The 26,150-nt window shown below is 40.9% G+C and overlaps 1 protein-coding gene across 11 annotated transcripts in view; it reads left to right on the plus strand.

Moving 5' to 3' along the window:
* The window catches only part of ZBTB20 (zinc finger and BTB domain containing 20), an 821,112-nt gene extending 796,508 nt beyond the window's left edge, over nucleotides 1–24,604 (plus strand). For all 11 annotated transcript variants that reach the window (XM_045583975.1, XM_036444509.2, XM_045583978.1 and 8 more), the window contains one exon: nucleotides 122–24,604. In XM_045583975.1, the coding sequence (XP_045439931.1) occupies nucleotides 122–543 (422 nt within the window). In that variant the 3' untranslated portion in view covers nucleotides 544–24,604. The remainder of the gene's footprint in view (nucleotides 1–121) is intronic.
* The last annotated feature ends 1,546 nt before the right edge of the window (nucleotides 24,605–26,150 follow it).

Consider the following 26,150-nt stretch of genomic DNA (forward strand, 5'->3'; position numbering starts at 1 on the left):
AGACTGTTTTTTTAATTTTTGTTTTTGTTTTTATTTTCTGTTGTCTTGTTTTTCTGTCTCTTTCTCCCTCCCTCGCTATGTCTCGCTCTGTCCTGCCTGCTGTCTCTTCCCACCTCCACAGGCGAGAAGCCACACCAATGCAGCATCTGTTGGCGCTCCTTCTCCTTAAAGGATTACCTGATCAAGCACATGGTGACACACACAGGAGTGAGGGCCTACCAGTGCAGCATCTGCAACAAGCGCTTCACCCAGAAGAGCTCGCTCAACGTGCACATGCGCCTCCACCGTGGGGAGAAGTCCTATGAGTGCTACATCTGCAAAAAGAAGTTCTCCCACAAGACCCTCCTGGAGCGACACGTGGCCCTGCACAGTGCCAGTAACGGGACCCCTCCCACGGGCACGGCCCCGGGAGCCCGCGCTGGCCCCCCGGGGGTGGTGGCCTGCACGGAGGGGACCACTTACGTCTGCTCCGTCTGCCCAGCAAAGTTTGACCAAATCGAGCAGTTCAACGACCACATGAGGATGCATGTGTCTGACGGATAAGTAATATCTTTCTCTCTTTCTTATGAACAAAACAACAAAAAAAACAAACAACAAAAAAAAGCTATGGCACTAGAATTTAAGAAATGTTTTGGTTTCATTTTTACTTTCTTGTTTTTGTTTTTGTTTCGTTTCATTTCATTTTGTACTACATGAAGAACTGTTTTTTGCCTGCTGGTACATTACATTTCCGGAGGCTCGGGTGAAGAATAGTTTTCCCGGCCTCCCTCGGATGGTGGCCTTAAGGCCTGGTAGTGCTTCAAGGGGTCCACTGGTTGGATCTCTAGCTACTGGCCTCTAAATACAACCCTTCTTTACAAAAAAAAAAAAAAAAAAAATCTTTTTAAAAAAATGTAAAAAAAAAAATTTTTTTTCACTTGTGAAGAGCACTACAAAAATATATACCGAAATCTAAAAGGCCGACTGTCTTTAAGTACACCGCTTGCAGTGTTTCAGTGGACATTTTCACAATTCTGGCCACTTGGACTTCACAGTAACCAGTTAAAACTGTGGAATATCACTTCTGGTTGAAAACCCAGAGGAAAGGCCCTGCTGTTTTCCACCTACCACGTTGTCTGATTTCATAAAAGGGCTGTGGAGGTGGGAAGGGGCAGTGGGATCGGTGATGTGGGAAAGGGGAATGGCAGGCTTCTCCCCCAGATTCCGCTTGGGCCCACACACCCCGGCCCACCTCCTCCATGCCCCCCCTTTCAGCAGAAGCCAGGAAGATTTGGACAAGCATCAAGCAACAGTGGCTATCGTATTTATTCAGTGTCTTTGCTGAGCCACAGCCTCAGCACAATCAAGAGGGACTTTCATGAAAGGCAGGAATGCAGATAAAACAAAGATATCAAAGGTTTGCGCCTATGTTTCTAGGTACAAGAGAAGGATTATTTCCAACAATCTTTGCAAAAACAAAAAAAACAAAAAAAAAAGTGTCAGGATATATTCTTGTGGAAGAGAAAGAGAAATGGAGGGTGGGGGAATAATAAAAAGTTCTTGAGGCTTTTTTAATTCAAAATTTTATAGAGGGGCAAAAGTGACGTTTACCAGATAGAATGCTGATTTTTTTAATATATTTACAACAGTATTTGTGTAAAAAAACAAAACAAAAATGAGATTGTTAAAAGTAATTTTTTTTTTCCATTTTGGTTTTGCATACACTGCCACCAATCCCTTCTCTTTTATTTTATTTCACACACATATATATATTTTTTGGTAAGTCAAGACTGTTAAGGTTAGCGATACTGCTTCCAGATAGAAAGAATAAAAGGCAATTAAAGTTATATTTGAAAGAGAGGAAGGATATTTTCTTCATATTTTTTTTAATTTTTCTTAATTTTTATTATTGTAAGTGTTGCCTGGGTTGATGAGGGCCTCTGTGGCCGCCCATCCCTGCTGTAATTTGAACTGCTGCTTTGTATTTTGATATGTAGTTCTTTGACTTTTAGCAAGCTTAGGTTGCTCCACTGAATTTTTTTTTCAAGTGATCCACTTAGAATTCTGTTCTTTTTCATGGGAGGGACTTTTAGAATTCTGTTCTTTTTCATGGGAAGGACTTTAACTTTCAGAAACAGATTTCTTGGCTCTCTAAAAGTTCATTGAGATTGAATGATTCTAGAATTTCCAGAGACTTTACTGTTTTCTTTGATGAAACACTAGTAGATTAGAGGTCTTGACAAATGGCTTCTTTCCCTTTGTGGTCAGCCTGGGGGAGGAGCTCACAGAACTCCCTGTAGCTCCTCACCCTTCACATCTACAGAGACCAGTGAGAGCAGAGCCTGTGACAGAGCAGGAAGCCTTGATGCCAAAATTACTTTCTTCCTTTCAGATGTTACCTTCCGACTGTTTCCACTGTGGTTGAGAGGGAGAAGTAAGATGATCGTTCTCTACCTGATTCATTAACCCTTGCTTTTTGGAAAGGTTTTCAAGAAAGTAGCACACTTCCCAGATGCTAATCTCCATCATTCAAAGGCCACCAATCCATTGCATCGTCCTAGGTGCCACTCTCTCTTCCTAATTGGGGTTTCTCTCTTCAGTCCTGATCAAGGTATTATAACCGAGATTTTTCTATCTATAGACAGTGTCCTTCAAGGGATTCCAACCCAACTGTAGGAATTCTTAAACCTAACAAAAATGCCAAAGGTGATTACATTGCTGGGCATATTTTTAACACACTTAAGGGGGAAATTAGAACTTTAAACAAAGCAGAAACACCAAAATAGAATTGTAAAAGAGAAAGAAAAAAAAAATATTTTAGTTTCAAAATTAGTTTGCATTTAACTGATTTTTCTTTTAGCAACTTATTTTCAAAACCTGTGCAGCAAAGGAGAAGTCTTCCAAGGGAAATAGCTCTGTAATGACTGAATTGGTTTTACCCATATGTTTTAGACTTTTGGTTAAATGAGATCTTTTCCATAAGTTCTTGGTGATGTTTAATAGGGTTAGTGCAGCTGGAGTATATGTGAGTGTGATTTGTTCCTGTGTCCTTCATTCAGTAAATATTTTGCTAGAAGTTTTAATGTAGACTTGGATGGTTACATATCACCCATCATGATTTCTAAGAGGAGTACTTCCAAGAACTGTGTGTCCAAATTGACCTGTTTTAAAAGTTAGTAGAAAACAGATTTTAAAATAAGAAAAGTCTATTTTTCTCTTGAAAACTTGGCTTTTTAGAAGAGTAATGTGTAAGATTCTCATATTTCCACTTAAAACCAACAGGGGGAGCATTAGTTAACTAACCATGTCACGGAATTGTTTTGATATTTTGAAAACAAGTCATTCAACCCACAAAATAAGAAAGAAAAATTTGACATTAAGAAAAATTTTTAATCCAGAGGGAAATGACATATTGCTCTGTATACGTTATAAACAAAAGCCAAAAGCCCCATTAAAATGTTTTTAATTATTTGACAATTGCTTTTAAAATAGTGTCCTTATTTATTTAAGCCTTAGCAAAATAGACAGAATTCATAATACCTCCAGAAAAGTTGAATTTGAATGCCTTTATGAGCCACAGATTTAGCTATCTGCTTCTCAAATTCAAAGGAGACCCATTTGCCTTAATACTAATTTGCCATGTAAAAAGCTAAGCAATTGGGTTATAATCCACCGATAGTTATAGAACACGTAGGGAGAAAATTCCAATTGGGCTTGAACACCTAATATTCATTACTTTCTTTTTTTTTCTTTTCTTTCTTTCTTTTTTTTTTTTTTTCTTTTTTAACAATGTGAGAGTATCCCTAAAGAATTTTTGGTGAGGTGATGTTGTCATTAGGACAGTATGGACCATCCAGGTTTGCATAGCAGAAGACTTTTTCTGCTTGATATCGTGTGTCTATTCCTTTTAAACATCTCACAGCCGAAAGTCATTGACAGATTGTTCTCTGGAGAGAGGAAGAGGCTGGGCTGGAGGGGACAGTCTAATCTGGAGGAGCAATGAGCTTGCTGTGGAGCCATTGCCATGTGTTCTGGTCTCTGAAAGGGCTGCTTTTCAAACTGACCTGCATTTTAGAAAGTAAGCCATTCATACCTCTTTCAAAAGGATAGAGATGTGTCTAGTTCATCAACCTTTACTTTTAAATCACAAACATCTTAGAAATAGGGAAACATGTTTTGCTTTGAGAATAGAGGATGAACTTGAATCCTTTTATTTTGTGACTTCAAATCCAACAATCTTCTTGCATTTAGAACTTCATGCTAGGATGCTATAAGTGCTAGGAATTTTTTTTTTTTCAGTAGCCAGGGGAAAATAAATAGTTAAAAAGGAAGCAAATGTTCCAGATTTAACACCTCTTAGGATAAGTATGGGATGAGTACAAGCACTGGTATGGAAAATAATATTTCTTAGCTATTTATGGTTTTAAAACTGAGTCAGCTGAACAAGGGTAAGAAAAATGTCAAAAAGGAATATGTTTCCCAAAATATTTAGGTACAGTTTAAGAAGAATAAAATTTACAGATACTAAAAATTTGGTAGCATCTCTGCATAGTGGACAGTTTCCCCCTGTTAAATGCCAATATTTTGATCCCCAAGACCCCAAATATGTAGAATATAGCCCTAAAAAGGAAGGAATTGGAACACTTGGAACTAATTGAGAAATACACCAGGCCAAAACAACAAACAAACAAAAAACCTGAGATAAAACTATATCAAAATGTATTTTACTATATGCTTTAATTGAGTTATAAATTTTAGCTCCTAATAAGACTTTCTCTTCCCCAAATTTCCAATGCTCTGAATCTGTTTGTGGCCTGAGAAACTGGTGGATAGTTTCAGCTGCGGATTATCGCTTCTTCCTGGGCCTCTTGGAGCTCATGATAGCTCCTGGTCTGAGAAAGAATGACTTGGATTTGCTTTGTTTAGGAGTCATAGAGATTTTATTTTGTATCATCCCAATATTCTACAAGGACCAAGAAAACCCTTTCCCAGTCTGTGAACAGCTAGAGTTTGGGCATTCTGATGTGAACAGAGTAAAGGTTCCCTCTGGGTGATTTGTTTCACATTATCCTAATGGCTTGAGCTACATGTACTAGTACTTTCATCCTTCAAGCACACCACCAGCATGTGCCCAGCTTATGCCCCAAATCAGTGTTTCCCCTCAGCACATAAGTTCAAAATGAGGTGTGCTCCTTACAAATCCCCCAGATCCCCAAGAGAACATAATAAAGGTTCATGTTGCTTCCTAGTTGTGGCTCCCATAATGCTCCCGACACCTGTTGCCCTTAGGAAAGGGGGCAATGAAATAGATCCGGCCTGGCTTCACACTAGACGTGCCCATTCTGGAACCGTCCTCTGTTGTTATAGATGTTATTTAATGAGTTGGACCTGAGAGCAAAGGCTATGTGAGTCTACAGCAAAGGTATTAGATAACCCATCTGCCTCTGCTACAGCCAGCGTGCTGCTGCAGCAAAAAGAAACACAACGTAGGTGCAATGTAAGAGCAGACACAACCTGAGATGCCCTTGGGATTGAGGAGAATGGGAGAGTGCCCTTTCTGTTGTGACGTGACTCTTAAAAGAAATCTCCTGAAAGAATTCTTTAATTTAGGAATGAGTTGAAGTCCTGGGTAATGGAAGCCTAGGGAAGAGAACAAAAGGATTGCAAAATGTATTCAGCACCCAATAATGCAAAACCAAAAAACATCCAATCACAACACGAGGAAGTTTGGCAAGAGGTATTTAGAGAAATCTCTGGGCCTTTCCATGGGTAGGGTCAAAGCCTTTCTTTTGAGTGATTTCTGGCTCTGAGAAACCTCTTTATTCACTAGAAAAGAACTTTATTTAAATGACTGATTTTGTACCCCAGAAAAGAAATTTAAAAAAAGAAAAATAGGACACTGAAGACAGAACCATGTGACGTGGTGACAAACAAAAAGAAGGGCACACTAGCATTTCAATAGACTCCCTACTCCATAGAAAAGGCTAAGCAACCCAATGCCTCAGTCTGCAGTGCCTGAGGAGAGTGCTTGAGCCGCCGACCCGCCCCAGACCACCGGGCTTCTGGTCTACACACAACTTCCCAGCTGGGATGGCGACAGCTCTCTCTCTGTTTTCACGAAGAAAAGGGCTGTTCTCTTAGGTGCCCAGGAAATATTACATGGAATAAATTTTTAAAAGCAATCTCTATCCTGGTACTTAGGCTGCATATGAAGGCAGAAAAGGGACACATTTGTGTTCCTTGCTTTAGAGAAAGAATATCTTCATATCCCCAAGGGCTCTCTGTGTAGAGCTGCCAGTTCTGACCCAGCTTAAGCCTCCCCGGGAGGAGAAGCTGTGATGACCCAGTAAACATAGACCGTGGAAATTACTAACCAAAGCATCATTTCTAGCACTAGGTATTAAGAGGGTCAGCCTGACCAAAATACTCCAAAGATTTCTCTAAGCCTCTAGATACTTTTTCTCCTTGGACACTAAATCCATAGTGGTCAGTGGTGTGCATTAACAGATCCCAGAAAATGGCACAGATTCTTTTTCAGAACCAGGTTGAAACCAGAAACATCATCTTTTCACACCACTGACTGAAACACCTGGATTCCAGGGTCTCTTCGGGCCCAGCCTCCTGTTCCATAAAAACTGAATACTTTCAGACTAAAATCTAATCTGAAGTGACCTCAGCTGAGGTATTTTTCATTAGAAGCCACTTGTAGTAAAGAATAATTGCCTTAAATCAGAAAGCCCAGGGGAGAGGACAGAAGAGAGAAATTGGAAGGGTGCGGAGACATGGACTGTTCTTGGTTTTTAGTAGTTGCATTATCACAAAAATGAGCCCTATTTCTGACTGGAAACTATGTTTGGGGGAAGGCAACAAACTTGTCTGAACTGACTACTCCCAGGAAGTGGCTATTTCCCATCCTATTTCTGTGACATAGGTCTGGGCCAGGTGTGAAATAGACATCATGTTATCTAACTAGTGAATTGCCTAAGACAGGATCACAAGTGTCTAGAATTGCATTTTTAATCATTTTCTTAACGGAGAACAATCTCAACAAAATATTTCTTTCCTCTTTTTTTCTTGGTTTTAGTGAGCATCTGGTTTATCTGACGGTTCTTTGTTAAATGCAAACTCACAACTTTCAAGTCTTCAATGAAGGAGCCTAATCTGAGATCATAGGGAAAATCTAGCCACAACCATGGGAGTTCTGGGTTTTGAAATACCTAATTAGGGTGCAAAAAGTCCCTACTAGCCCTCGTTCAAATTCTGAGGTTTTCTTCATTCAAAATGCCTCAATGAGATCCTAATACAACCAAGATACAAAAATAAAAAAAAATTTACCTCATAGTCGACATCTGTTTCTACTACTGTTGCAACAGAAGTTTGTTACTCCCCAGCAAAATCAGTGCAATTTATATGTAGATTCTAGTAATGAAAGGGACTTAACCCAACCAACATGTCAGCTGCTGTCCAAAATGTGCAAATAAGTGTACATTATGCATGTACACACCACCCAGCATGGGATGCTCTCGGCACAGAAGTGTTCCAAATTCATATTCCCCGACGACAAGATGGGTTCTGGAACTTCTAGTCAATCAAGAGTCTCAGTGTCTGCTTCTGCTCCCTCGCCTTAATCGGGTGCATCAGTGCCGTCCGCTGTCTGTGGTGAGGCTTTGGGGCGTTCTGCAGGAGCCCCACCCGTCAGTCATTTCTAGGACCCCCTTCCCTGAAAACTTGAAGGTACTTGTGTGGAGCAGGGGTGCGCTTAACCACCTCTGCACTTCTGTGGGATACTGACCTGTGTGTGAGCATGTGCATATCTGTAGTCTGGGAGAGTGTATGTGACTCCCACGGAGCACACACAGCAGCAGGTCCTGTGCACAGATATTCAGTTGCTTCTCCCCACCGTCGCGCTCCAGACTTGTGGCTCCCTTCCCAGGAAGCAGTCACCTGCCCACTCTGTTGCTTTTTGTAGCGTTTCAGAATTGGGAGAAACAAGGCAGCTTGTTGGATCCACAGCAAACCCACAGTGACAGGCTGTTTTCCTCCAGAAGAAGGTGGAACAGAAGTGCTCCGCTGGTGAGGATACGGGAGGGAGCAGCCGTCTGGGGCGCCTGCCTAGGCCTGGGAGGAAGGGGCACAGAGGCCACACAGGCAAGGCCCACACACGTCTGGGCCTAAGCTTTTCCAGGCTTTTCCTCTCTGCAACCCAGTGTGTGCACACAAACACCCAGCCACTCACAAGTTTTACTCCCAAACTAAAGCTTCCTAATCCTGACTGCATCTGCAGGACACCATCAACTGTGTCTCCTGACACCAGAGTGGCCTTTGCCGACGTCTTTCCAGGAGTGGCTTGTTTACCATGCCTAGCAAACCAATGGACTCTCGGGGGAATACTGTTTGGTAATCGCTTAGAATCGATGGCTCTTGCCTGTCTCAGACATTCAAGTGGGCACTGTTTTGAGTAAATGGGCCTGGCTCTCGGAGCTGACTTTGAAGGTGGCCTGGAAACAGATTCAATGTCCTTACTCCCATGTCCTTCTTTTATAGGTCGTTTGTTCTTTTTTTATGACATGTAGATTATTTCTGCTAATTTACAGAATTCAGAGGACATTTTCTTTCCTCTTCTATTTTGGTGACTTTCCCCTCCCCAGTTAAGTAAGGCTACTACTTACAGTTGCAATTTTTTCCTTGTTACTATTTTTTAAATGTATATTGTCTTTCTATATTCAAAATAAGTCTGTGACTATAACCATAGGTATTTCTTTTTACTGGAAAAAAAAAAGGTGTTTTTTTTTGTTGTTTTTTTTAATTAACAGTACTAGTGACTTTGTGGAAGAATATGAGTTACTTTTAAAGTATGCTTACTTAAGTACAGTACACTACATTGCAGTATTTCTGAAAGCTAGAACATACACATTATATATAACAACTCCATATTGAAATATATATTACATTATATTCATTTTAACTTTTGAATCTGCCTATGATCATGAGTTGATTGAAATATTATTTCTTTGCATTTATCACCCATCACCAACCTGCCGCAGTTAATCTGGTGCATTTCATAATAATCATTACTGCTCTAGTTTGCTTTTTATATTATCAGCTTCAGTATTGTCTTTACAGGGTTTTAGGATTTGTTTAAGCTCAGACTTAGCAAATGTAGGAAAGTGAAAACTTTTTGTAAAAAAAAAATTTTTTTTGGTGTGGCTGATACAAAGAGGTTCACAGTGTAAGTGATCTTGTTTCGCTGACCCTCTCAATATCTAAAGAACAAAAGAAAGTGCATATGAATGTATCTGTGATTTTCCCCTCTAGGACTGTCACTGACTGTATTTGCTTTTTAAAATATGACCAAGCACCTGCTTACCCTCCATGTGACCTGACCAACAATTACAGGCTGCTTTTCAAAGGGCTGCTCATCTGAGAAGCATCCGGCAGTGAAATGCCTAGTTTTTCCAGCTCTATTTCAAACATTGATTTTTAAGATTGGTTCTGTACTGACAGCTTCCTGTTTTCAGTATGCTTACCATTGTTTTAACTAGTCTTTAATGCTTCCCTGGAGGCAGCTTGGCAGTAAAATATTCATTTCCCTAGGAGATTTTAAAAAAAATAAATAAAACCAGAGTTTGAGGAACTTTTCATGACAGAGGCTAATATAAGTAGAACTTGAAAAGTTTCGCACAATTTTTTTAGTCTGCAGAATCGATAAAATAAATGGTGACTCTTGGGTACCTGGCCCTCATGTCTGTTGAGATGGGAACTTGGTTCCTTCTAATGTAACCAGGCCATCATGGGAACTTCAGAAATCAGGCATCCTGTCTTCCTAGCAAGAAATATTGTCAAATATTATTTTCAGAAAAGGAGCTTTTTCAGCTTCCCTCAGCTATTTAAACCAATGCCTGGAAAACTTCACAGTTGGATAAACTTTACATCCATCCTGGGTGCCTGAAACCAGCCTCACTCTCTTCATTCTATATTCAGGACAAAATAAAAACAGCTGTTCACAGTACTCAGTGTGAAAGCCCTTCCCACACTGGACCAATAGTAAGGCTTTTTTTATTTTCTTCAGTGTGAATAACGCCAATTTCTTCCTTTCATCTTCTCTGATACGTTTTTATTTTCAAATCCCATCCTGTTCTGCTGTGCCACTCCAACAAGTTTGCCCCCACCTTTTTACCCAGGCTCCCCTCCATGCCCTCTGCTTCTGAAGCCTGCTATCATTAAGGAACTACCTACTCTAACCACTTTGTAGGGCTAACATTGAGTTTAATAGCAAAATTATTCATCAGCCTCTCCACATTTTTCAACTAAATATATTTCTGCTAGGCAAACATAATTGTAAATTAAGAGGGAAGCTGCTCCTTTTCCAATGATCACATAATACCCAAATTATATCAACTTTATTATTTTCCTCACCCTTTCTCTTTATTTCTTGGTTCTCTTTAAGACTGCTTTAAATTACCTCTTCATGTTAGAACCACCCCAGGAACTCTATAATTAGGACCCCTGCGTGCCCATTTCCCTTCCTTGCCCCAACCCCATTGTGAACGTCCTTTAAGCTGTAGGTGTTTAAAGAGCATTGACGTAAGCTCATTTACTTGAGACTGGCAGGCAGAATGAGGCAAGTCTACACTGTACCTTCTCACTCTAAAAGTTATCAATATTCTTTGGAGAGTGGGAGGACCTGACTCACAGTTTTAAATGTCATCTGCCCTAGCTGAGGTCATTAATTCCTCTCACCTTCACATTTGGCCTAAGATAAAGAGAAAAATATTTTCTGGTGTGTGTGTGTGTTTTTTTTTTTCTTTAAATACCACAGTGTTCAAATTCCTGATATGAGTAGACTATCTCTGAGGGAGGGGGAAAAAATGTTAACTATTTTATTACCTGCCAAGTGTCATATTACCAGATATTAGATTAATAGAAATCGAGCAAAAGGGGTGACATTTCAAAGTAATTTTGGCAACTACTCAAGCCTTAAATGAGCTCTCTAAAACAAGTAAAGCCACTGCCATTCAAACACATTGTAGGAGACAATCAGGAAGAACTTTTGTCATTTGTTATCTTTTGGAGAAACATAATTATTAATTTATTTAGAATTACTAAGAAATTAAAAGATTCAAAAAGTTTCCACAGTATTTTGCAACCAACTATTTTTAAACATAAATTTAATATATGTTTAAGTAAAATAAGGCTGACTAGATACTTGAAGGACCATGTAATACACACCCCAATTCCCAAACAGTCACTATATAATTGGGTCATCGTACTACATCTCATTTCAGTGAGCTACAATTGCCTGCTCGCTGGAGCATTGCCCACAGGACCGATGCTGTTCTGGGTCTGCCCTGGTACAGGATGTTTAGAACGCAATCTTACAGCAGCTCCAACACAGTGTTTCCTGACTCCCAGTTCAACACTCTTCCCATGATGCTATTGAAATACATTGCCTCTCCGCTCTAATGCAGACAAATTCTGTGACACTTAAAGTGTTGCCTGGTTTTTAGTGCACAGGGGTGTGCATTCATTCCTGTTTTACCCATTGACAAACAGAGTCAACATTTAATATTAGAAATGGAGTCTTAATTGGACTTGAGGCTTACCTCAGCATTTTTCTTAAACCAGTATGTATTGTAGCATCAGCTCACACCACAGAGAGCAATGCAATAATGAGAAGATTCGAAAGCTTCCCAAGTCGCATATCTAGTAGGAAACCAACCTTTCCTTAAAGCCAGGCTGTATGGAGCTTAGGACTGTGATCATCACTTGGCATGTTTCCCAACAGGTCCTCTCTTCTTCTCTGCTCTTGTCCATTTTAACCCCTGCATCTTTTTTTTTTTTTTTTTTTTAAGTAGTCTGCATCTAAAGTGCTCATCTCCCCAAGCACTGGCTATTAGCAGCCTAAACACTGTCATTTCAAATACAGTGTGGAGTAGGAGGGGATCTGGTTCTGATGGGTGTCAGGTGGTCCAAATAATGAGAAAGATTTCTCCAGGAGGCCTTCTTGGCATCATTCCTTCTACTCCCACAAGAAGAGTTCCAACCCTGACACCGGGGTTTCTCACCACAATCTGCATTGGTCTAGAGCCGTGGACAGCAAGCTCATTAGTCAGCAGAGCCAAATATCAACAGTACAACGATTGCAGTTTCTTTTGAGAGCCAAATTTTTTAAACTTAAACTTTTTCTAACGCCACTTCTTCAAAATAGACTTGCCCAGGCCGTGGTATTTTGTGGAAGAGCCACACTCAAGGGGCCAAAGAGCCACATGTGGCTCGAGAGCCACAGTTTGCCGACCTTGGGTCTAGAGTAATTTCCAAATTCTGTTTCATATTCTAGAGACTCCAGGGTGTGGATTTCTTACTGCTAAGAGCCTCCTGCTTTTCTAAGCTGACCCCTGCCAAGAGCACCAATAGTCTTCACAGTATCTACTGCAGCAAAATCATGGTCAGAAATATTACAAAATGTATTTGGGAGGATAGGAAGGGGTTTCTTTCTATCTTCCCCCATTAAAAGCTTGCTTCCTTCCCCAAATCCCACCACAATGCGTTTCAGAAAGTCTGCATTTCATTTTACAGGTCTGTAGTTTTAGTATTTACCGGTATAGCTTAGGAAATGTTCTGAGATTGAGGCTGGTAGCAAACCAGTTTATTTTCTGCACTGGACTTTAGGGCACGTGTGACAGGTGCAATTCCTTCAAAGAAAGTGAAACTAACATAGTCAAGCCAAGGGCTGATACTTTTACACATTAAAACAGTTGTCTGCTATCTATAAACCTTGATTGAAGCATAATTATTATTATTTTTTTTTAGAAACCTGAAACTGGAGGGATGTGTATTTTCATAAAGCTTGTTTGTTAATTTATTTGTTTCCCTTTATTTCTTTCTTCTCAAGATTGTAAAGGATGTTTGACTCTTTAACTTGGTGGTGTAGGCAGCAGTCGGATACCTGCAGGCCCTGCCACCTCCTTTGCCTCTAAGAATGAAAAGCCTTCCATCTGCCAGTGAGGAGTCTTTCTCATGAAAACCTTCTCTTCCTTTTCTAGTAGCACTTGAGAGTCTTGTGAGAGAAATTGTCTCTGCACCTTGAGAATAGAATAGTTAAAACGATTCCCTGAGAAAGAAACCCCATTTAACCTAAACTGATAGGTCTTGGGCCAAAGAATAGGAGTTGATTGCAGGTGAAAGTCATGTATTTTACACTACAAATCCTTATTGTCCCCTCAAATCTTAGAAATGCAGCTGGGAATAAGTTAATTTAATGAAAATTCTCGTTGGGTATTTCTTATCGCTATCTAGTGATGAATACCCAGGAGAGGAAAAGAAACAGAAAGGGTGCTCTTAAAAAGCTAAAACCCATTTATCTATTGATTTCTAAAATTGTTCAGATTTCTTTTCTGCTCATTTCAAATGTGTATGTGCTCCGGAGGTCTTCAATGGAGAAACATCCACTTCTCCACTGTTTCTCGTCTCCCCACCCGGTGCTGGGGGTGGTGACCACAAGGAGCTGGGCTGCAGGGCTCATACCTCACCACCCAGACCCACCCGCAGGAGGAGAAGACAAACTAGAAACTTCTTTTAAAAAGGTTAATTGTAGTATTTCATTTGAAAGCAACCTGCTTTCAACTCAATCCAATTTACAGGTAGCCTGACAGCCTTTTTATAACCTGCCTTTTGTGCTATAATTTGCATTCTTAACTCTTTAAAATAATCGCAATTAAGTGAACAGAGGAAGAGCAAGAGGGAAACAGGACAATGTGATGAGACAAACCTGAGACAGCGCTGGATCCTAAAGCTGGTTCTCAGGGTCACCAGAAAGTTAGCATCACCCACCCTTTGCCAATCTGGCCCATCTCTCACCATTACAGTCCCAAGACTTAGTAAGATGCCCTCACTTCTTTGTCATTTAAGTCGTAATACTATCAAACCCCTCTGGAGACATTGGAGACACCTGTGACTGCTCTGAGATCTAACCTGCTCTCGAGGGCATATGCAGAGAGAGGTCTGAAAATAAAATAATGGTTCAAATTTGGTTCCAGATTTAGACAGAGTCTAAAGCGCTCTGTGAGTGTGCACTGCCAGGAGTTCCTAAGGCTGGTTACTCTGCTCCTGCTCCCCTTGGGACGAACTGATTTGGAACCATCTGTGTGTCGCTTTGTAGGAGAAAATGGTCTAGGTTGTCAGCACGGACACCCCTTCCGGAGTCCCACTGATTTGAACCTCAGTTCACCTGAGGGGCCTATTAAGATACAAATTAAGGCTAACTTTCCTATATCTTAATATTAAATTTGTTCTTTGCACTATTGTTGAAAGAATTGTGCTCTTCAGAGTACATGAAAGCACAGTCAGTCAAAGGCAAACAAAGGCAAAGAGTTGATGGACTCGAGAAAATCTAACTTTATGTTTTAAAGTAATTTGAGTGTATTGAACCCACTATGCCAAATACCCTTGCTTCTATTATTTATTCTGAACTACATGATGATTCTCCTGAGACTTCCAGCTGCATATGTAGGTACGAGCAGACAAGCAGATTTACATTCAGAGAGTTTGGAACCCGACAAACTGAAAGGCTTATTCCTGAGGATTATCAAATGCCAAGCATTTCTTCAGAATCACTCAATACTGTCATATCCCAAATTAATGCCAGACTAATACCAAGTGAGAAGTACGCCCCAATTAGATATCCTACTATGAATGTTTTTTCTTACAGAATAATACAATAAGAGGTACAATGCAGACTCTTAATAATTCACTTTTATATTTAGTAGCTAGACTTTTTGTGTGAGTGTGTCATTGACCTATTTGTATAAATTTTCAACCTATCATCCTGAGAGGGGCCTTGAGAATTTTTGTGTATGTGTATTTAGCTCTGTATTTTGTGTGTATTCAGAAAAAATAGTGAGTATTCAGAAAAAATAAGAGAAGAATGAGGCGAGAGAGATGGTGGTCATAAGTGTGTGTTCCCCGCGTCCCGGTTTCTGAAGTTAGGCACCGCTGTCTGCAGCCCTCGGAGAGTAGCTGATTGCACTATTCAGAAACAAGTGCTCATCGCTGTTAAATTTAGGACCCTGTTTTGAAAGACAGGAAAGCTTTACGTTTTCCTATACTCACTCCCTTTAGCATCAGAGCCATTTGACATGATGAAAACCTTTCAATAAAAACCACTACTGACCTTTGCATTAAATAGTTATTTCCCTCTTCTAAATACTAGCCTGGTTTCCACTCCCCAATTACCCTTTGTTTCCTGCTGATTGGCTTAACATTTTGCAGAATAATACATAGGTGCATGTGAATTGTTTCTCTCCCTTGAGCTGAAACAAACAGGGGCAACAAAAGAGATGACTCACCGAAGTGTGAGGCAGAGACTGAATTTCCCACTTTGTGGCACTGGTAACCTTTGTAGAGCTGTGTAGGGTTGAGCTTGGGTTTGTAATAGGGCTTTTTTTTTTTTTTTTTTTTTTTTTTTTGCACTAATTATGACTGCACTGCATTGCACTACTGAAATGTATTTACTTGTGCTGGGAGAGAGTGTGTGAGGTATGACAAAAAAAGAAACAAGTTATGAAACTAGAAGCATCGTAAAAATAGAGGGTTATTTCCATCATGCTTGGTGGTAGCAGGGTTGGTGAAAATCTGTACAGTCTGCCAATCCTTAATCAGGCTTAGAAACTGCCATGTGGATAGGATCTGTTTTCATATCCTAAGGAAGTTGGATTAGTGGAGTAAACTTAGGATGTTTAAGGAGAAGTTTGACCAATGTCATCTCCAACTAAGCTTTCAGTAAGAGTTGCAATGGTAAGGAAGCCAACCGAGGTGCTGTGAGCGCCCTCGCTCTGCCCTGCACCCCTGAGGCCTGTGCCCATGCACATTTCCCTGCCACAGAGGGCAGTGTCCCCCTTTCAAAAACCACTCTGCCGTTTCCCTACTAGAGATGTATTTTCAGCCGGAGCTTGCTTTCCCATCCATGGGTGAAACCCAGATCAGGCTAACCAAAGAAGGAGGCCATGGGTATGGTGACAGTGAGGGAACAGTGCAATAACCACTGAGAACCATGAAGTGAAAGGCTTCTTTTGAAACATCCTGGTCCACTTTGACACTGGGGGAGGGGTTGGAGGGCAAAACAGAACCTACTTTCTAACTGCTCTGTCGCAGAATGTCCTTTATTAAGCAGAAGACCTTAACAGTGCCTAAAAGTTTCGTTTTGAAGCTATTTGGGGGAGGGGGCGGTCAATTTTTAATTGGAACTTCTTTTATTGCCTTGTTTAATATTAGATGGAATTAGAGTTTATGGCTCTGTAGTGTCTATTAATAGAAGAATCTCACACCACAGGCAATATTGAAGATGCTAAAGGCTTCCCAGATCCAAAGTGACAGCTGTGAAGGTTCTGGTTCAGTGAGAAAGGATGACAACCCATCTAAATGGCTAATGTTGGATTTCTCTGAACACTATCCTGTAAAGGGATATTATTTGGGATACTCTCTGTCCTAAGGTTACCACAGTGACACCCATCTCTCTCTCCTCCTTAGGATCCATCCAAGTCTACTATTCCAAGATTTAAAAAAATATTTAAGGAAGCTGTCAGCCTTGCTAGTCAGAAAAAAACTCTATTTAGAGCTTTCAGAACCAACATAACCAAACCCTTGAGCACTTAAAGCATTATTTCCATTTTAAATAAGAATCTCTAAATTCACAGTGCTTTACAGGTATTTAGAGATGTGTGCTGGGTAGGTACCAAAAGGACATTGACTGCAGCAAACCAAAGTGACAGAAAGAAATAATTGACCTTTTAAAATAGATTCACATTGACTGACCTAGGATACTTCTCTGGAGGCTTTGGGAAAACACCTTCTTCCTTGACACTCACATACCCACTGCAGCTTTGTCACCAAAGATTTTAATCTCGAGCCTGACTTCCTCTCTCCCAGACAAAAGTAATACAAGGAGCTCAAGAGATACGCCTTGGTGGTCAAGGGATGACACTGCGGTTTTCACTCTTCACAGTGATATTTACAGACTTGTTCTTAGAGGAGCTGCTGAACTATCTTTAAGACTTAGGGTTTGGCCAGAGGTTTCAGAAATAGGAAAATACTTAACAACAGTACCTGACACCGTAAACTAGTCTTTATATGAGTCATGACTGGAGACTGATGGAGAGAGAGAAATTTCCATGGAAGAGAGGGGGCTCAATCATTTCAGAACCAAGCAATGGTCATTGGTAAAATGTGGGGTCACATGGACACAGAGCAGATCAGTGCTCTGTGTGGCCAGTGGGGCGTATGGGGGTCAGATAGCGGGGCAATGAATTAGAGTATTGAAAAAGCCACAGGCTGGGCTTCACCGTGGTTGCCAGAGTGGTTGAAAATGTCCAGGCCCATGACAAGGGCCGTGCTTAGGCTGAGCTGTTGTGATAGTGCCTTTCTTGTTGCAGTGAGTGAGTACCATGTCAATAGTTTGTTCAGTTACACTTTTCTGGATCATTGCTCCCCTCCTTGAATCTTTGGAGGAGGTCTGAATGGATAGTGTTCAGTTGGGATGAAGGGATAGGATATTGCTCCTGAAATGCTGTCATTTGATGATATTTGCACTAGATTCTAAACTCTAAACTGAAGCAACTGAATGAGAAAAAAACCAAGGGTGGTTTGAAGTGCAAAGAAACCAAAAGCAGTATTTTCTGACTGATACCATTTCTTTTTCTTCTTCCTTTTTTTCTGAAAGAAAAACTTCATACTTGTTGATTACCAAGCTCAACTCTTACCAGTTCTTTTCCTTCATATTCTTTTTGCTACACTGGAACCTCAGTGTGCATTTATCATCCGGTAGGAATGGTCACTGCAACTTTGCATTTCTCCTCTGCCTCCTCAAGGCCTGGGTTATGGGGGTGGGGATCCTTCAGAGCCACCTAGCCCTTTGGAAGGCCAGAAAGCATAGGTGTCATATTGAGAGCTGAGATGACAGACATTTGCTCAGAGGACATTGGGCCTGTAGCCCATCCTAAAGGATGCTCAGAAAGAGAAAGAAAACAATGTGTTGAAGAAAACTAGAGATGGAGGTGGAGGTGGTACCCAAAGTTAGCCTATTGCAACTCTCTCTTCTCTTTCCCATCTCACTGCCATGTGCTCTCTATCGGAATTATGTTTCATCTCATGTATTTTATGTTACCAAAAGAATTACTTGGTTCCTTGGTTTCTCTATCACTGGGCTGGGAACTCCTCCAAAATTAAAAACAGGTACCGTTAGCTGCTCCCCTGTGGCCTACCAGTTTCTCAGATGCTGACCTGGTCTTGGCCAGTCAGCTAAGATAACATGGAAGCTCTGGCTGGTTCAACCACTTGTCCACTTTATTTTTGTTTTGTTTCCATTTCCATTTGAATTTTGAGAGGTTCTATGGAAAGGTGGAAATCATGGGGAAGGTTTGGAGGCTGCAATTCTAGGGCATAGCTTGTTAGGAGTTCATGATCCAAAATATCTTTCTATTTTTTCAGTTTAATTGGTTTCCCTGATTATAATTTCTATTATATTTGTGGTTATTTTTATAAGGCTAGAGTACATTTGCTATGTCTATTTGAGTGCTTTTTTTCTATTTCCCCCATATGGATGCAGTACCAACCTGTTCATGAAATACCTTTTTATTATATTATTAATATGTAATTCTACTGTAGACCAAAAATATAAAAACAAATTTGCCCATTTTAAAGATATAAAGAACTAGTGAGTTAAAGATTAAGAATTGAAGGAAAAGACAGAAGAGCAGTGGTTAACTATGTTGAGTTAGAAATCTAAGAGTAGCCTTACCTATTTTTAACCAGTGCTTGCCAATCATATCATAGTTGAGATTATATAGTCTTGGCTCCTTCATTCTTATGTTCTATAATTCTTATTTGTCTGTTTGTTTTTCTTTTTATATAATTGAGGTTGCACATCATGCTATTTTTGGAAATGCCTGATTTTATTATATTGTACTTTTATCAGTCATTTTCTTTAGAAGGATGAGGGGAAAGTTTTATTTCTTCTTTTAATTTAAAATTTGTTTAATGCACTGGAAATAAAATTGGACATATTTCACTGTTTAAAAAAATCAGAAACAAAACAAAACAAACCACAAAGAAAAAACCAGCAATCTAATAAGCAGCAGCGGGGGGGGTGGGGAAGCTATGAAAAAAAAAAATCAAATTATACACACAGTGAATACACATACAAAATGAGAAATACCACACAAAAGAGAAATACCATCAAATAAGAAAAATACACCATTTAAGCTACCTTGCTGAAAATATAAAAGAAACCCCAGGTTCAATGGGGATAGGGAAAACAGAGCATTCCTTTGAGGTCTGAGATCTTGTCATTGTTCCAGTTAATACCCAACCAGGTGAATGTAGGAGAGGCAACTATGGAAGAAGTCACCCAGCCTTCCTCATACCACTGGAGCTCTTCGTCACCTGTGTCCCATGCTCGAGCTCCATTTTGAGAAAGAGGAAAAAAAGACATACTATGGTTGAGAAAGTGGCTTGTACAGAGGTATGTGTACCATACATGTGGGGATAGAGCTTAGTCCTCTGCCCACCTATTACCTCACGTGATTCTTTTCTCCGTGAGGATTTACAGCGGATAGATCGGCAACATGGGAGACTGTAAATGACTCATAGGACATCAGCTATTGCTAAACAATCTCTTGATCTGGCTTCTCCAGCAGTCCCAGGTACCAGCAGAGCCAGTTCGCCCATACATGTGCACAGTAGTGGAAAGGCAGAGATAGTTTTCCTAGCCAACTGGCTGGACCATTTGTTCAATGTTTGCTGGGTTTTTCTGGTTTTGTTTTGTTTTAGAGTAGGGGTGGAGTGGATGTAACTTTACAATCCTAATACAGTAATTGTTTTGCATCTTCCATGTTTTATGCAAAAACAGACATTTAAATCAATAAACAATTGTGCCCTAGACTGAAAGTTAATGTTTAGGAAAGGAAAAAAAAAATTGTTGGAATTTTTTCTACATTTTTTTGTGAAGAATCTTTTTGGGAAAGGAAGGATACATATTTTTGTTGTGTAATATTTTCTATTTTTGAATGCATTTTATTGGTACAAGACTGTTTTTTTGGTGAAGACATTATTTAAAAAAAAAAAAGAAAAAAAACTAATCGAAAAGTTTGCCCTTAAGGATATGCTGCAGTTTTGAGGTTAAAAAAAAATAACTGATTCAAGATGCGTGTTAAAAGTTGGGATTATATTGTTGTTTTTTGTAATTGTTACAAGAAGAAGTTTGTACCCACTGCTGTTTATTTTGTTTCAGATAAGTAAGTAAAGGGATTGTTCTTGTTTTATTCTTTTTTTAGAGAAAAAAAAAGCTATTTATGAAATGTCAAAAACACTGGACTGTGAGTTTAAGTGTGGAAGCATTTACCACCCTGTGTCTTCGACCAATTGTGGGAACCCTTTTCTCTTCCCCCCGCCTTAGCCATGCCAAATGAGAAAAAAAAATAACACCAGTCAGATCAAAGCCTCTGAAGCCCTGCTTTAACTTTTATGGTTTGAATATGTCGGAAAACCAAAGTTAAATTTGTTTCTGAAATCCCACTGTCCGTAGCCCTTTTTGTGTGATGCAGCCAGCTGCCTCTGCCTCGCGGTCTTGGACCAGGGCCTTCTTCAGGCCTGGAGCCAGCTCTGACGCCCAGAGAGGCACAAAGGTGGTGAGCCTGCGAGCTGAGGTCTCATGAAGCAAATGTGAATGGGACTTCAGCATCTCAGTGTGCAACCAGCTTTTCTTCCTGGGGCCAGGCTACTGAGAGCACACTGTGAGGAGGAGCCTCTAGCCTGTCAGACCCTCTCCTGTTACCATCGCTCTCCGCTCTCCAGAGTGGCTTTGCCTTTGCAGCCCCCACATTCCCCTGATGGGCTGGGAGCAGAGGGGTTCCGCTGAGAGGAGAGGCTCTGGGTGCTGGAAAGTGGAAGGAGGACCGTCCTGCACAAGCATCCTGCCGGCTCCTCTGGGTTCTGTGGGCCCATCCTTCTGCTCACCGTGAGGGTGGAGAGGCAGCGGGCCCTGTGGCTGTTCAATAGCTTTTCCATATTTTTTCAACATTGAAAAAATAATTTTTAAAAACTGTGATTTTTTTTTTTAATCATTTGGCTGGAGGGAAGGGAAAAGGGGAACACCCAAAGTGGTAACATGATTAACTGGAGATATGTAACTGGGGGCACTTTCTAGACCAAGACAAATGAATTCCATTCTGGACCTTAAAGCAGCCAAAATCTTGAGACTGTCCATGACAGAAAGCTGAAGAGAGGCCTCCTTTCCCCCTTTCTCCTTTCTCCTCTGTCTCAGAACCCCCTTTCCTCTGTCTCCTTCCCCAGCTTCCTCGGGATGACTGCCCCAGCAGCCCCAGACTCCTATGTCGTGTGTCTGCACTCGAGTTCACACACACACACACACACACACACACACACACACACACACATACACATACACACACACACACACATACACACACACACTAGAACTTGCAAAATGCCACTTTTCTGGGACCGAATAAAATCATGTGCCTTCATTTTTTCCTTTTATAGGTAGATGAATCTCTTCCTTTTTTACAGTATTTAAAAACAAATAGGGGAGGTTGAAGTGTTAGTGGAGAACTCGGGCATGATCTGAGAAGTCATTTTTTTAGCACATTCCCCCTAAGCATTGATCGCAAACATGTTCACGAGGCTCTTTGGACGTTGAGAACGGGGACATAGCTAGATCCCTGGCAGCCCAAACTGATCTCAGAGCAGTTCCTGAAGATTCTATTTCATGGACTTCTTTGATTTTTATCAAAACTGAGGTGAGCAATGGCAAGCAGCCTTGTTCTCCCGACCTGGTGCTTTTGTGTGTGGCGTGGGGAGGGCGTGGGGGGCGTGGGTGTGTCTGGACAAAGGGTGCATTCCTACAGATCTCTGGTGCTGAGGGGCCTCGAGCCCCTTTCAGAGACCGCATTTGACACATTTAAGTCACACAAAGGAGTGGTATCACATGCAATATTTTAACGGAACCATGGGAGAGGCTCTTCGAAATGGGTTTTTGCATCTTTTGTAACATTTTGATTTCTCTGGTGCCTTATTCCTTCTCAATGCTGGCACTCACATACCCACAGGGAACTGACAGGAAGTCAGCCTTGGGAGTGGGGACGCATGGGCGATGCTTGAACGTGCGTGCGGGCACACGGGGAGGCTGGTGTCAGTGGGTGAGCAGGGGACTCCATGGTGTCCTCAGCTGGAGCCACGCAGGAACTGCACACATCCGTACAAAGTTAATTCTGGCCGTGAACATCCCGCAGACTCATCCTTCCTCATCTGAGCTTTCCTTCCTTCTCCCTCTTCTGTCTCCGCCTTCTCCTAACGGTGCTGCTGCTGCTGCTAAGGTGCCCAGAGTCCAGAATGCCCAGTAATCACTCAGGCTCAAGCCTGGCACTGCCACATCAGCCCCTGGCATGACCAGACCCAGGTTTCTCTTGCTCGGGGCTGAGAACTGTCAGATTTTTCTCATCAAAAATGTTTTCCAAGGAATCAGTGAATTACAGTTATTCTGCATTGAAAATGCACTTTAAAAAAATAAATGGAAGCTCCATCTTGTTTGAAATAGACAGAGGGAGCAGAGGAAAGATAAACATGTGCTAGTGTGGGAACCCAGTTCAGTTTATCTCCAGTTGAAACAATAGTCACTATATGATGTATAAATGTATACACACTTCTTGTATCTCCATATATACAGTGTATATATTATACATGTATAGGTGTGTATATGTGCACATATGCACACAACCAATCCAGATGCTCATCACAAATCCAGATGCAACACAAACAGCAGCAGAGGAAACAAGGTTGGACTCTTGCAACAGATCACAAAAAATAAAAACAGCTCTTCGCAAGGACTTTGGTCATGTCTGTATGTTCACAAGGAATGGATTGTAACAAAGAAAAAAAGGAACAGTGTTAGTGGAAGAGGAAAAATGGGCGAGACCATCTTGATCCAATGGGAATGCAGTAACGTTCTGTACCATTTCATCCGTTACTTCTTTTAGTCATATTGATTTGATTTCCGTTTTTTGGCTATTAAATGCATTTTTAAGCTCAAGTGACCCACAACAAACTGAGTAAATCAACTACAGTGAAAGCCCTTTTCAATGGAAGATGTCAGAAATCTCAAAACCGTTGGCCTGGCTCAGAACTACCACGTGCAAACCAGTACTCGCAATGTTTGAAATAAAAACTGAAAAGAAAAAAAAAAGAAAAAACTTTTTTGAAGCACCTTACTGTGGCCATCCATTCGAGGAGTGGGTGCCACTTTTTTCTTTGAGCACCTTATTGATGTGTTTTGCTATCTGCTGTCTTTCTGTTACCTGTTGGCTGAATGGCTAGCTGTTAACGCCCACCTGTGCCCAGGCGGGACGTCTGGGCAGGGGTGTTCTCAATGAAGTTTACTGTGGTGACTGCTGAAAGGTGAACCCATTTCCTGATGTTCCCGCCACGGTTTTTGTGATAAGATTCTAAGAGACCCTGTTTCCTGCACAGAAATGTTTCTTATCACAGTGTATCTTCATATGGAAAGGAATATGGTCCCTTTTTCGCAATTGCTACTGTACCCATGCCGCGTGCGCACGCACTCGCGCGCGCGCGCGCACACACACACACGCATAAACATATCCATTCATCCAAGTGGTATTCTCCATGTCTGTGTGGGTGTCACTGTTTATGCAGTTTCTATTTCCCAGTGAATTTTGAGGGGAGGGCAACTTTGTAAGCCAGATTGTCTTTTCAGACTGAAGACCTGGGAATTGGGGAAGAGTTTGGAAAGAGGGAAAAGCCAGGAAGAAGAGAGGTTTACGTTAGAATGACTTCCCAAGAACTGGGTCTCAGTGACTGCAGAGAGACTAGCCTCCTATCTTTGCAAGTGGGCATGGAACACTGCTTGTACCAATCCGTGTACCGTACAAACCCATGGACACACAAACACACATCCATCCATCCATATAGACGTGGTGTGGGATGAGCAGGTCAATAGTTTTGAGAGGGAGTTTGTTCCTTTTTTTTTTTTCATTATACTCTTAAATTGTTGTCAGTTATCAAACAAACAGAAAAATTGTTTTCAAAAACCTTGCATACGCCTTTTCTATCAAGTGCTTTAAAATATAGACTAAATACACACATCCTGCCAGTTTTTCTTACAGTGACAGTATCCTTACCTGCCATTTAATATTAGCCTCGTATTTTTCTCACGTATATTTACCTGTGACTTGTATTTGTTATTTAAACAGGAAAAAAATTTCAAAAAAAGAAAAATTAACTGTAGCGCTTCATTATACTATTATATTATTATTGTGACATTTTGGAATACTGTGAAGTTTTATCTCTTGCATATACTTTATACGGAAGTATTACGCCTTAAAAATACGAAAATAAATTTTACAAGGTTTCTGTTTTGTGTGGAAGAGTAATTGATGTTGCTAAGAATGATGTTTGTTTTTTGGGGTTTTTGTTGTTTTTTTTAAATGTTACCAGCACTTTTTTTGTAAGTTTCACTTTCCGAGGTATTGTACAAGTTCACACTGTTTGTGAAGTTTGAATATGAAGGAATAATTAAAAAAAAACAAAAAAAACTCTTCTCCTGGTTTCCTACTGTGTCTTCTTTCTATTGTGACAGTTATTCTGTTTTAGGCAGTTCTCCACATTCATTTATCTATTGTGAACTAGTTCTAGAGATTATCCAAATAAGAATTACCCCAAAAAGGTCAGAAAAATTCCTAATATATTCTCCTCTTGGCACAAAAGATAGGAATGCCAAGACTGGTAACACTGAGGTCGTTTAAGGAAATATAATGCAAATTTAGGCATTTTCCTTCTTTTATCTAAATCTCACAAGTGATCACAGGGCTCATTCACTGTTACCTAAATCATTCACCTTTGTTCCTTCCTCACACGCAAGCCAGTCTCTTGTGGAACTAAGCAGTCCTATAAAACACTGTGCCCGTCTATCGTTACCCTTGTACCCACGGAGTGTTCACGGCTCAGAATGCATCCCCATTTGATGTCTGTGGAGACTCCTACTACCTAGACCCTTTCTCAGATGCCACTCTACCCGGGGAGCTCTCTAACCTCATCGCTAGCAGAAATTGCTGGTGCAGTGGGGAAGACGGACATCTCCTTTGTCCCCGGGAAGTCACTCCAACTGAATTAGATTCACCAGCTCTTCAGAAAAGCATCTCCATTCCCTTTGGCTCTGCAGTGTGTGAAGGAAACAGAGCACGTTACTTCAGGCCTGGTAAACCTTAAACTCTAACCACGGAAATAAAGGTTCATATAAAATCAAAAGCTAGACTTTACCATTCGAACTCGCAGTGTCATGGGAATTTACAAATTAGCAAAGATAAATGAGCAGGGCACGTCAAGGAAGGGTCCAAGAAATAAGCAGTCTGGCTTGGGGACTCCCGCGGACATGCAGGCGTTGGGTTGGAGGAGGTGAGCACAGGCAGGCATTCCACCCATGTGAGCACACAGAAACCAGGTCTGGGCTTGGGGCGTGGAGAGTCTGAGGGGAACTCTGGGCTGAAAGGTAACCTCTGTGACTTCAAATGGTGACCTCTTGCAGCTCAGTCACTGAGCACCAAATTTACCTGATAGTCTATGAAATAGAAAATAGGAAGAAAACATTTTCATGATGCAAAATTTGTCCCTATTTGATTTCTGTGAATCCTAGCAACATCCTGATGATGCCAGCCAGCTTCTCCCGGAGCCTGATCTCCCTGTGCACAACCACCAAAGGTTCAGGGCCTCCCCTCTGCCTGCTGACACATATGAGCTACAGTAACAGTGGCATAGAGGTTGTTCATATGGCACTTAACCATTTACAAAGTTCTCCTTCATGCATTTATCTATCCTTGCAATTTCCCTGGGAAACATTGTGAAGTGGTTATTACACCAGTTTATAGAACAGGGGTTCAGAAATATGTGCTTTTCCCATTATTAAATCATTAATACACTAGTGCTTGAAGTCAAGTTTTCTGAAACCCAATATGTATACTACACCAGGGTCTCTCAAACTTGAGTAATGAATATACCTTTATTAAAAAAAAAAAAAAAAAAAAAAAAAAAAGGCCGAAACCGGTTTGGCTCAGTGGTAGAGCGTTGGTCTGCGGACTGAAAGGTCCCAG

This window comes from Pipistrellus kuhlii, unplaced genomic scaffold (assembly GCF_014108245.1).
Source record: "Pipistrellus kuhlii isolate mPipKuh1 unplaced genomic scaffold, mPipKuh1.p scaffold_m20_p_2, whole genome shotgun sequence".
In the NCBI taxonomy this organism is placed as follows: Eukaryota; Metazoa; Chordata; class Mammalia; order Chiroptera; family Vespertilionidae; genus Pipistrellus; species Pipistrellus kuhlii.